Below are 12,456 nucleotides of genomic sequence, written 5' to 3' on the forward strand. Positions count from 1 at the left end.
TTTCCCCTTCCCATACCCCTTCCCCCTGCTTCTGTTGAAGATGCTTCCCCTCCTACCCACCCACTCCCTCCGCAACACCATGGCATTCCCCTACACTGGGGAAACGAGCCTTCACAGGACCAAGGGCTTCTCCTCCCACTGATAATCCGACAAGGCCATCCTCTTACATATGCAGCTGGATCCATGGGTCCCTGCATGTGTACTCTTTGGTTGGTGGTTAGTCCCCAGGAGTTGTGGGGCGGAGGGCTCTGGTTGGTTGATATTGTTGTTCTTCCTATGGGGTTGCAAACCCCTTCAGGAGGAAATACAGGGACAAAGAGTGGAGTAGAGACTGAAGGAAAGGCCATCCAGAGACTGCCCCACCTGGGGATCCATCCCACATGCAGTCACCAAACCCAGTCAGTATTGCTGATGCCAAGAAGTGCTTGCTGACAGGAACTAGACATGGGTGTCTCCTGAGAGGCTCTGCCAGAGCTTTACTGATACAAATGAGGATGCTTGTGGCTAACCATTGGACTGAGCATGGGGACCCCAATGGAGGAGTTAGAGAAAGGACTGCAGGAGCCTCAGTCTTTTTGTTTTATTGCCAACTGTGGGGCTGTGTGCTGGGGGCTCCCCACAGAGATCTCTGAGCTGGCCAGGTGCTCAGGTTCAGAAGGGAAGAGAACTCTGTCAGGGAGGAGAAAACCTTCACCACCTCTGCTGCTCCTTTCTGCTGCTGCTTTGGTTGCTTGAGCCCAGGGGTGGGGTGGGGCGGGGACAGCAGGGGACTGGCTAGCTAACATAGGGGAGCTTCTGGTGGTGATTTCGGGAGAGCAGATCTCTTTCCCAAGTGGCAGTGTTACAACTCTTATGTCAGAAGCTCTCAGACGATGGAATAATTCCAGCTCCCATTTAATCCTTCTGAACACGATTCTTAAATACAGTGTCTGGATGGATCAGTGTCTGACAGCAGCACTTCCTATTGGTTTGGCCTGAGAGCTTGGGAAGACCTCATCTACATATTCAGGGGCGTGGTCCTGCTTCTATGAGACTGATCTGTCTGGAGCCTATGTGACTTTTGGTCACATCCTCACCTGTGGAGGAGGGGCTTGGGGCATTGTCCTAAGTGACTGATCTGTCTCAAACCTTTCTACTGGGATCTGTGGGGGGCTGCAGCTACATGAGAAGGCCCTGATCTCCTGGGGTACTGGAAATGTGCCTGCTGTCCCTTTTAGGGTCCCTGGGGATTAGAAATCAGGATACCTTTCACAGCCTGATGTCCTACAGCCAACCAATTGCTGGCTCACTTTCTTCCCAACCAATCTCTGCTCAGTGCCTCCATCTGGAGTCCTCTCCGCATCCAGGGGCTCACGGGATTCTCTTGTCCGGCAACTCCTGCTCCTCCCACAGATCCCGCTCTTGTGCGTTTATCGAGATCTTCATCAATTCATCTCTTGAGAATTTTCTTTCCAAGGATTTGCTTGCTTGTTTTTGTTTTTTAATTTGTGCGCGTGCGTGCGCATGTGTGTATGCATGTATCTCTGTGTGGACACATGTGTGTAAAGGGATACATTTTCAAGAGTGTAGACATACGAATAGAAGCCCAAAATTGATGACTGAAGTCTTTGCCAATTGCTCCACCACTTCATTTACTGAGCAGAGTTTCTTACGGACCCCGGAAATAGCTACTTCCGGCTAGTCTGCCCAGGGATTTCCTGTTTCCGGCTAGTCTGCCCAGGGATTTCCTGTTTCCGCCCCACCTGTCTGGCCTCTGTGTGGGTTGTGGGAGCTAATCTCTGCCCTCAAGCTTGCGGAGCAGGTACGTAATTCATCCAGCCTTCTCTCCAACACTCCCTTTAAAAAACTTCACTCTAACTGTCAACATTTAAAACATTTTTGTTTGTTATTATTCTCTACATGTGGTGGTCAAAGACACCTGTGTGGAGTTGGTTCTTTCCTTCCACCTTTCTGTGGAATCTGGGGCTCAAAACCCAGATCATGAGGCTTGTACAAGTACTTCACGGTCGGGCCCTCTCGCTAGGCTTAGCGTTCTGTTTTGCTTTGCTTAATGGTACACATTTCATAGAAAGAGTATTTAGAAGTGAGTTACTACCTTCCTCAAACTTACTTATGTGTGCAAGCATGCGTGCGCACATGTGCGTGCACACACACACACAGACGCACAGACACACACACACGTGTGCACCCCTCCCCCCGCCACACACACACATACATGTTCGCACACAACTCACATTACAGTTTTGGGTTTGTAACCTCAGACTTTTTCAGGTGGGGCTGTGCAATGAGACACGGAAGGCTGGAGGAAAAGGCATCAGAATGTCTCGACATTGCTTTCTGCAAGAATTTCTAAATGTTTAATCTTTTTTCTGAACCTTGTTTTGCCCCTGGCTGGCAGTAGCCTGTCCCCATTAGTTAAGGGCTTCTGCTAGCTCTGTGAGCACTGAGAGTCAGCCCCCTTCCCCTGCATCAGGCTTGCTCTCTGTGGCTTAAATATTCATTACTCATTACTGCTTGTGCCAGTCATTCTTCAGGGCCTGCATTAAATTGTAGAAATTAGGTATTAATGGTGCCCAAGGGGAGTGAATTCCAAAATGACATAAGGCTCGTTAAATAACGCTATTAAAATGCTTTTAAAGAAAAGACTATTGTGACACTTCGGCTCCTTTTAAATGTGGCATATGTTAGTTTCTAAGTTAAGGATTTTTTTTAAAAAGAAATTTGATCAACACACTAGGTAAAATTAAGTTAGGATTTGTCTTCCTAATTTAGCATTAAATGAAATGGGAAGGCTCTGCTATTTGAAGATTAAATGCCTTTGTCCCATGAAACGCTTCTCTTGCCCACAAGAAGGGATCAGTCTCCCTGGTATTTTATGATGTGGTTTAGACTCAGTGTACCTACTTTGATGATTTTCTTATGATTCTGTAGGGAGAAATAGAACAAGGAAGCAAGCCAGAGTCAAACTCTCCAAAAGAAGTTCATATAGTGTGCCGTCTCATACTAGAGAAAACTGGGAGGTTATCTAACTCAGTGGCGTGCCCAGTGTGAGCTCACAAAACAAACACCAGAGGGGCAGTCATATATTCATGACATGATTCGATCACAAATAAATTCAATCCGAGAAAATAAACACTTTGATTTTTTAAAACCCAAAGACTTCTTACACATTAGAATGCTATATTTGTTTTTCTTCTCACACATGCAAAGACATGCTTATTCAAAATATAATATGAATATCTTGAAAATTAAGCTGTTAAACTTAATTTTAGCACTGGCTTTCTATTTCCTGGGGGGGGTCACTTTCCACTTTCCTATTTTGAGGTGCTCTCCCTCTGTCCCCTGGGGATGCTTTCTCTGAGATGAAGGGGATTGTTGAAGGCCCAGGACTCAGCTTCAGGAATCAACGTATGGCATACATACGCAGGACTCTAACTCAGTCCCATGTCATCTTGTCTATCAGGAGGACACAAAGCTGTCATTAACCAAGCGGGACTCCTATATCTGATATCACCTCATTCACCCCTCTGGTGGTTTTCCCATGCATTCAAATGCATCCACTCAGCAGGAAATGCATATGATATATATGTAACATGGAGTCTAAGGTGCACAAGGCTGATTAAGGCAGGAGCCCCAAAGGCGGGCTGGTTGGGAAAGCACAAGTACTCGAGAGATGACAAAAGACCCTGGGCTACGGGGTAGTGTAGCCATGTGGATAGTGTAGGAGGGGCTCAACTGTTTTGTCCAAGAAGACAATTGAGATTAGGTAAGGGTAGCTATTAAAAATAACTCCCGATTTGAGGATGAAAGAATGAGTGAGCTTTAATGAGTATGGAAAGGAGAAGCCATGATAATTCAGGCAGAGGAGTTTGTAGGCAAGCAAGACGATGCCATCACGTTTAGCAATGAGAGATTGTAAGGTTCGAGACATTTACAGACAAACTCAAAAACAAGCTGGGCTGGATTCTTAAAAGCCCTGGGGCCCAGGAAAGAGTTGGGTGTGGTGTTTTGTATATGCTTGGCCCAGGGAGTGGCATTAGTAGGAGGTGTGACCTTGTTGGAGTAGGTGTAGCCATGTTGGAGTGGGTGTGACCTTGTTGGAATAGGTGTGTCACTGTGGGTATGAGCTTTAAGACCTCATCCTAGCTTCCTGGAAGTCAATATTCTGCTAGCAGCCTTCTGATGAAGAAGTAGAACTCTCAGCTCCTCCTGCACCATGCCTGCCTGGATGCTGCCATGTTGCCACCACGATAATGAACTGAATCTCTGAACCTGTGAGCCAGCCCCAATTAAATGTTGTCCTTTATAAGACTTGCCTTGGTCATGGCGTCTGTTCACAGAAGTAAAACCCTAACTAAGTCATTGAGAGAAACAAAATTTTAATTCAGTGGTAGACAAATAAGAAAAAAAATCACTGGACCATGAAACGATTCTTTGGACACTAGATGACTTTCTCTAATTCCTCATACATGAATCTTGAGGGCTGCTATAGACATGGTACATATTTCTCCATCTCTTTGTAGCTATCCAAAACTCTGTCAGCTCAATTTTGGAACTGACCAGGCTGAACGCTCAAGGGGAGAAACGTAAAGGTAGATAACTTTACCAGGATTGTACATCAAAGCGCTCACAAGATGGAGGCCTAAGTAAGGTGTGTTGTCGGATGGATAACCTACATCCTGTCTGCAAAGCACAGAGCTTCATCTCTCTAAACAGAGCGGACCTTGTAAGTCTACTTGGCTTTCATTTGGATAGACTTGAAACACAAAATCAGGGGTGCCCATTCCTTCTTTGTAATACGCATTTTTACCAGAATAAGGTTTAAGTAAGTAAGTGCTGCGTTCATGATTCATAGCAAGAGAGGAACCTTAAGTTCCTATAGTCCAGCTCCCCAACAGATTTTACACCTCCCTTGTGCTCTGTGTCTGCAATGCTGGGCAGTAATTATCTTGGGCAAGTCTTTCTTTCTTTCTTTCTTTCTTTCTTTCTTTCTTTCTTTCTTTCTTTCTTTCTTCCTTTCTTTCTTTCTTTCAAAAAATGATCTTGACAACATAAAACTAAGCCAGATGGCTCCTGAAAGCGAAGACTTTAACGAACAGTATCTGGTCTATCAATCCCTCCGTGATGTTAAATACTATTAAGGCCTTAGAACAACCCTTTCATCCACTCGCCCAGTGGTTCTATAATCATTACCATCCTCATACCTGTTGGGCTCTTCTGTCATTATAAAGAAGCCACGTATTGTAACTTCAAAACACAAGGCTTACCAATGCACCGGGAGCCATCTGTTGAGGTAACGAAGCCGCGTGGACAGAGACAAAAATAGCTTCCCACGGTGTTGGAACAGTCGCCTGTCTCACAGATTCCAGGAACCACGCTGCACTCGTCGATGTCTAATCAAGGGAAGATAATTGAGAAAGGCCTTCATTAAACAAAAGGATTTCAGACTAGGAGAGCACTCACGGTTGATTAGGTGGATCATATAACCCTGGAGATAGTCTTCCTTCAGGCCCTGAGGAATTTCCTGTACATATCTATGGGAACTGAGTGGAGAGCAACCTCTCAGGGCAGCAAAACAGGGCCAACTAAAGCAAAACTCTATATAGCCCTTTCCGCTCAAATGCAACTTAAATAAGTAAAGATGTCAAAGTTTTAGTTTCTAATCTACACCAACGAGGGAATTATCCTACCCGGACCCTACAGAAAACGCGTATACAATTACCTCTTAAATATGGAATAATTAAATACAAACGCATAGGTAATTTTTACAATAATCATTGGAACCAACAAACGCTATCAGATCATTATTATTTTTTCCTATTTGGCTGTGGGATGTGCTTTCGGTAGGTGCACGTGAATGTGGGTATATTTGACATTCTGGGAATAACTTCAATTTGAAACAATATAGAACTATGGCAGAGGGAAAACCCGAGAGGCACGGAGAAGGGTCCACTTTTCCTACTGAGGTTCTTCGTGTTTATCTACTCGGCTTAATTCTGGGAATGGACTGTTTCCTATCACAGGAACAAAAGTCTGTTTTTTCTTAAATTGTCCCCAAAGATGCGGAAACCTGAGCATTTCTGCAAGCTTTCCCGCAGAAATCCTGTGAGCAGAGAGAGGTGGAAAGTCAAACAAAACCGCAATTAGGCACACTGGGAGCTGAACGTTAATCCCTTTTACAAAAGGAAATGAGCCACCCGGAGAAACCCAGCCAGGGATACCCAACTGTTGGCATTGTTTTGCAAAGAAACTGGTGTAGTAAAGACCAATGAATAGAGGAAGCAATTATAAAAGTCATAAACATAATTACTTAAAATCAAAGTAAAATGGGAACGTTTTGTTTCTTTTACGTTCTTGTCCTCTTGTGTTGTATACATTCTTTTAGAATGTCTCAATTTGAAAGACAGGGGAAATAATTGCACTTTAATTATAAATGCAAGGGAAAATGGTTAAGCTCAGTAATTACCCTCCACCCCCAAGCCTCAGGGATCACTGCAGGAATAGATTGTAAAGGGTGGTGAACTTCCACAGTGAAACTGTATGTCCTGAGCACAGCAGTACACACAGAGTTCGCAGGAACGTACAGGGCCCTGACAACAGGCACAAGATGAAGCTAGCCAAAATCCCCTATGGAGAAGGAAGGTGGACCTTAAAGCCTGCGGTTCCTTGAGGAGCAAGCTATTAGCCAGAGAAGGGAGAGCCAGTTTCTTAGGGATTTGGTCCCTGAGAAGCTACTCTTGAATAAAAAGTCCTTAACGCCCATATGCATACGTGCAGTACAATGTGGACTCAGTGGGCTTGAAAACAGAGCAATTGGGGGAGAAATGGGGAGGAAGAGCAAGAACTGGAGGGGAAAGTGTGTGAACATCTGATCAAAGATGTCATATGGGAGTATGAAGTCCTTGATCAGAAAGTAGTTAAAACTACGAAATGGAAGCTACTAGAAACAAACAATTCAGTCTTAAATACTAGCACACAAAGTTAGACGTCTCCTTTTGCTATCCCTCTATGGGTCCACTCATTTACGTTTTACCCATTGATTTCGACACATATCCAGGCAAATCGGTTGCACCAAGAAGCAACTGGGGGTTTTGCTATCTCCTCCTTACGTTCTTCGAAAAGAAGGCTAACGTTCAGACGTCCTCTAAAACACCATCTTCATCTGAGATTCGATAGCTGCTGAAGGACAGGGGCACAAATCCACACCTAGCAATCCCCCAAGGGACCAGAATCCTAACAAGAATTGCCCGCACAAATGAGGAGCAAATGTGTAATGTGGTAATAGCTCTCCCATCAGCCTTCACCCAGCAAAATGAAACCATGTGTGCAAATTAGGACCTGTCGCATCCCGAGCTGCCATCTTCCTGCTCTGTGGTGCTGTCAGACAACGGAGACGGGCACAGAGATGAAGGAGCAGAGAGACTGTAGTCAACAAGACTGTGATAAATCACCTCTCCCCAAGGGAGACTAAACCGAGAATAGCGTGATGTAAGGCAGGCAGCACAAAGGGCAGGCAAAACCCTGCGTCTACATTCCCCTTCATTGTCCAAAAATACCAACAATTCAAGAGCTTGTGTAGTTTAGGATTAATGAAATTCTAAGATCTCGTGACCTTCATCTGAACATGAAATTCCACTTGCAAGCATTTTCTAATAAAGTACAAGTTTGTCCAAAACCAAAAAGGGAAAGATGTTTGACATTTGAGGGGAGGTAATTTTGGAATAAATATCTGGGATAGAGACAAATACAATATTTCTGACTAAGAACAAAGGAAAGAGATTGCTTCTTTGTATATATACAGCTATATATATCCCATCATTGAGGCAAACCAAGAGAGAAACTCAAGGAAGGAACCTAGAGATAGGAACTGAAGCTGACGTCATGTTGGAGAGGGGATTAAAGCAATATTACAAAACATTTCTTATATTTTAAGAAACCGGAACTATTGCTGGACCTCACATCCAAAGTTAATAACAGACCTAGAGGTCACCTCAGGTTTAAGATGGCTATCTTAACATCTACCCCAATAGTTTGCTTAGCCTGCTTTTAAGAGAACAATGTAACAGTCAATCTTACTTGCCTTGGGTTTGTTCTGTAAACAACGTTTACAACCTAAGCTAATACATATCTGTAATCATGAGTAATATGTTCTTCCATGCCCGGGCCCAAATAATTCGTGGGCATCATTTGTTGAAATCAGTAAATACAGAAGCTGTGAATAACTTCTGAAAATAAACCATAAAGGTCGAAAGCAACCATGCATGGATATTGGTCGATAAACAATGATGCTTGTTATCTGGGTCACTTGGGACCAGTTGGGATCAGTTGGAGCCAGTGACTTAATCCCTTGTCAAGCTTTGTTAAAGGTTTCTGTAAATTATGCCATTCCTCCCCCATGGGATGCTTTCTGTACAGTTCAATAAAGACAGAGCCAAGCCCTTTGGGAGAGACAGACACATGGACAGATACAGGTACAGATGCAGGCAAGGATTCAGATTCACAGGGCAAACTGACAAGAGGCAGAAGACTCAGGGAGCATGAAGTAGAGAATCTAAATCTGTACTTGATCTTGGTTGGACGACTCCTAGCGGACATGCTTTTCTGTCCTTAGTGTGTAATCAATGCACTGTCAGTGACTCAGAGTTGGTCACTAATATACTTAGGCCATGAAGAGGAACACTGTTACTGGCTTTCTCCTCATGGCTTGCTCAGTGTGTCTTTTTCTGTCACCTAAAATATCTGCCCACTCAGAGTGGACTGGACTTCCTCACATCTGTCAATTAAGAAAATGCCCTGCAGACTTCCCCATGGGCCAATCTGATGGTGGCAGTTCCTCAAACAAATAATCGTCTTCCCAGTTGGCTCCAATTTTTCACTAACTTGATACAAACTAACCAGCATCCAATGGCATTCAGTTTTGATGGCTTTTGTTAAAATATTAATTATTTACAGTCTGTGTTTAAAATGAGATAGAAACCTTAAAAGATAGGGTTTTAAATAGATTCATGCCATAATCATTCTGTTATGAGGCTGAGGGTTCTGTAAAATGATGATTTTTTTAAAAAAACCTATTTTAAGCAAATTACTCCCCAAATTTTAAGAATTATAGAGATAGGTGAAAACAAGAAGTCAAGCAAGCAAGCAAGCAAGCAAGCAAGCAACTGACCACAGAAACGTAAGGATCCAGACATTGTGCTTTTCAGTATAAGAGTATGTGTTTATCTAATAAAATCTAGCATTAACATTTATGATCAGTGGGCTACATGAACTGAGTTCTCTTATGTCATTTCTTCAGGACTCTGTATTATCATCAGATTTGGAAGAAAGTCTATAACAATGAACATCACACACTAAAGTTTGTTTAAGCAAGTGTGTTTGAAGGTGGCAGGTCCAATTCAAAAGAAAAGTTAAGATCATTTCCACACATCTATTATGCTCCCCCCACATCTTGAACATTTTGAACTTTTAAAGCGAGCTGGGAGCTTTACTTTTCAAATCTCAGAAAGACTGATCTAAACACAAGCCAGAGATTTACAGCATCGTGGCTGAAAGTCCAGGTAACATGGACCTCGGGATTTGTTAGGTCAGTGTCTCCTGTTGGGGTCACAAGACACCTGGGCTGATGTTCTATTATTCACCCTATTAACCTTGTACAAATATAGGAGAAGCAAGATGACATGCTGAGAATGGACGGGGTCAAGATGATCATTCCCCTGCACTCTACAAAAAAAAAAAACCAAAAAACCAAAAAACAAAACAGATTAAACTGCTACACACCCAGCTGTCTAAACAGTCTGATCTTTGTGTTACTTTACTATGAATCCTAAGGTTCTCAAATTGATATGGGCAGGGTACAGAGAAAAATTAGATTCTTCCCCTGGCTTGGCTAAACTGGAAATACCCCATTTTCCTTTACTAAATTCTGTTTCCTGAAAAGTTTTCAGAAAATGGAGAAGCTTGGGGGCAGTTAGTTACAGATCTGAACACCTGGGGAGAACCTTTCTGTTTTCTGACAGATCTCCCGTCTGCTTCCCTACTGGGGTCAAGCGGGCTACAGTGAGTGTGGCTGACTAGGCCATCCAGTAAAGCACAGACTCTCTCCAGGATGTCTGCCCTCTTAAGAGGAAGAAACACTTTCCAAGAAAGCCCCCATAAATCTTCCCTCTCATCCTAACGTCTCGAATCGTCTCACAGACAATACCTGAATCCTTCCTTAGTCTGAGGAGCATCTTCACCAGCATAAGCCTGGGGTCCTCCACACAACTAAGTTTAGACCAATACATAACAGGAAGTAGAAGAGTGTGGGTGAGTCTGAAACACTGTACTGTTGACAACCGGGACTCACGTTAGCATGGATGGCTGGGAAACTTGGTGTAGATGGCATAGTTAGGAAGACACAGGGCAAGCCCTTCAGCATCATTTATAGAGCGTTGGTCTACTTTCTAAGAAAGGTTTTAGATAAAACAAGAGTGTTACATGAAGGAACCATATTGCAGGACGCCTGAAGTCAGGGTTGCTGGAGAAGAAAACAAGTCAAGAAGGAAAGAAGACAAAACAACAGAATTTTGTCACTGAGAAGATGTGTTAGACATCAACCTTGGATGACAGACAGATGGCGTAGAATGATTAAGAGAGGAGCAGGACACGGGGAACGGGGAGCCAAACCGAAGGAGAGTCTGGTGGGAGGGAAGTAGACTAATGAACTACACACTCAAATTCTGGGTATGGAGTTCGGCGGAGAGCTAAGTTCTGGATGAATAGTTTTATGGTTGATAAAGCATACAGCTCGTATTAGGTGTGACAGTTGGTGGGAGTTAAACAAGGAGAAACAGAGATGAATTTAGAGAAGAGGCTGTGTGAGCCGTCCATATCTAAAGGAAAATTCATCAAGAGATGGACCAGGAAGAAGAGACCAGGAAGTGAGAGGACAGAGACCAGAGGAAGAGCCCAGGAAATGGGAAGTAAGAGGAACCTCACAGTGTATGGGGGGGATTGATGAATCTGAACACAGGGATTCTGGAAAAGAAAACGGGGTCTAAAGAAGACCATCGGATGGCTTTCTTATTGACAAGCCACAGAACGTCACGTTCTTGTAGGTCCTACTCTTAGCAGGATATGGTGCTAACTTAGTGAGTGGAGTGATCTCCACCAACTCCTGAGAACGCTGTCCTGGTGATGCTCTGCTGTAACAGACACAGCATCTTCAAAAGCCCCTGTCAGCACCCGCTCCAGAAAACTTAGTGCGAACAAAGTAAGTGATTTCGTTTATAAAGTACTGTTGGAATAGTTCTTTCCCACCAGTGCCAACGGCCTGTTATAGTAGGTGCAATCTGCAGAGCTTTTCTGATATGCAATTGTTTTTGTTATATATTAAATTTCTATTTCTTAATGTATAGGAGTGTATAGTAGGTAAGTCCGTGAGCTGAAATGTGACTTACAATCAACTGATGTGGGTTTCTCTCTCTTTCTCTCTTTCTTCCTTCCTTCCTTCCTTCCTTCCTTCCTTCCTTCCTTCCTTCCTTTCTCTCTCTCTCTCTCTCTCTTTCTTTCTTTCTTTCTTTCTTTCTTTCTGTTTTATGTCAGAATACGGCAATGCTGGTGTGATAAAATGAATTGCGAATGGAATACTCATGCTAGCTTTCTCCTACCTAGATTCTGAGAGCACAGCCTACATGACCTGCGCTCTGAGTTGTGTAGGGGCCCCTTAACTGAGAAACGACTCCTATACTGTACATTTCACACACCCAGCTCACTAAGTTCTACTGTGTCTCTTTTAAAATACAGTGCAGGACTGGGCAACCATCACTACAGCCTAATTTTATGACGCCTTCACACCCCCCCCCAACTAATTCCACGCCACAATTAATCATTCTCCATGGCCTCCGGTAAGCCTCAGGAAACCACTAATCTAGACTCTGTGGCTACCCAACCAGCTCTTCCGCACAGTCCATCAAATGAGGTGATAAAGCGTGGTCTCTTGTGACAGGAGGCTTCCATGCAGCCTGACATTTGCCAAGCTTCTCCATGCTGTGTTGTGTTGTATTACCCCATCTTGCTCCTTGGGGGTCCCTGAATACACTACGAACCTTATCACCCATTGTGGATGTGTGGGTGGTTTATATTTGGGTGCCAATGGACACAAACCTGCCATCCCCATGAAACCTAAGGAGTTGGAACTGTCTGCCAAGCGGCAGTGACACTTTATACTCCCACTAACAGTGTATGAGCGCTCTGGCTTCTCGTAACTCCGGCTTCTCCCAGCTCCGACTTCTCCTAGCTTCAGCTACTTTTGTTACTCTCTCTTGTTTGTTTGTTTGTTGCAAGTATTTGGGGGAGGGTTATTTTTAAAAATAGAGGTGGAGGGCTATCAAACTGCTGTGTGGTTTGCATTTCCCTAACGATGTCCTGTTGATATTTTCATTTTCTGCTTCTAGGCCTTTTGTGTATCTTCTTTGA

The 12,456-nt window shown here is 43.8% G+C and overlaps 1 protein-coding gene across 1 annotated transcript in view; it reads right to left on the reverse strand.

Annotated features, from left to right (window-relative positions):
* Positions 1-12,456, reverse strand: part of Fbn2 (fibrillin 2) — a 205,397-nt gene that overhangs the window by 108,982 nt on the left and 83,959 nt on the right. Inside the window, 1 exon segment of the mRNA NM_031826.2 lies at positions 5,268-5,393. Coding sequence (NP_114014.2) covers positions 5,268-5,393 — 126 coding nt within the window.

This window comes from Rattus norvegicus, chromosome 18 (assembly GCF_021556685.1).
Source record: "Rattus norvegicus strain SHRSP/BbbUtx chromosome 18, alternate assembly SHRSP_T2T, whole genome shotgun sequence".
Taxonomy (NCBI): Eukaryota; Metazoa; Chordata; class Mammalia; order Rodentia; family Muridae; genus Rattus; species Rattus norvegicus.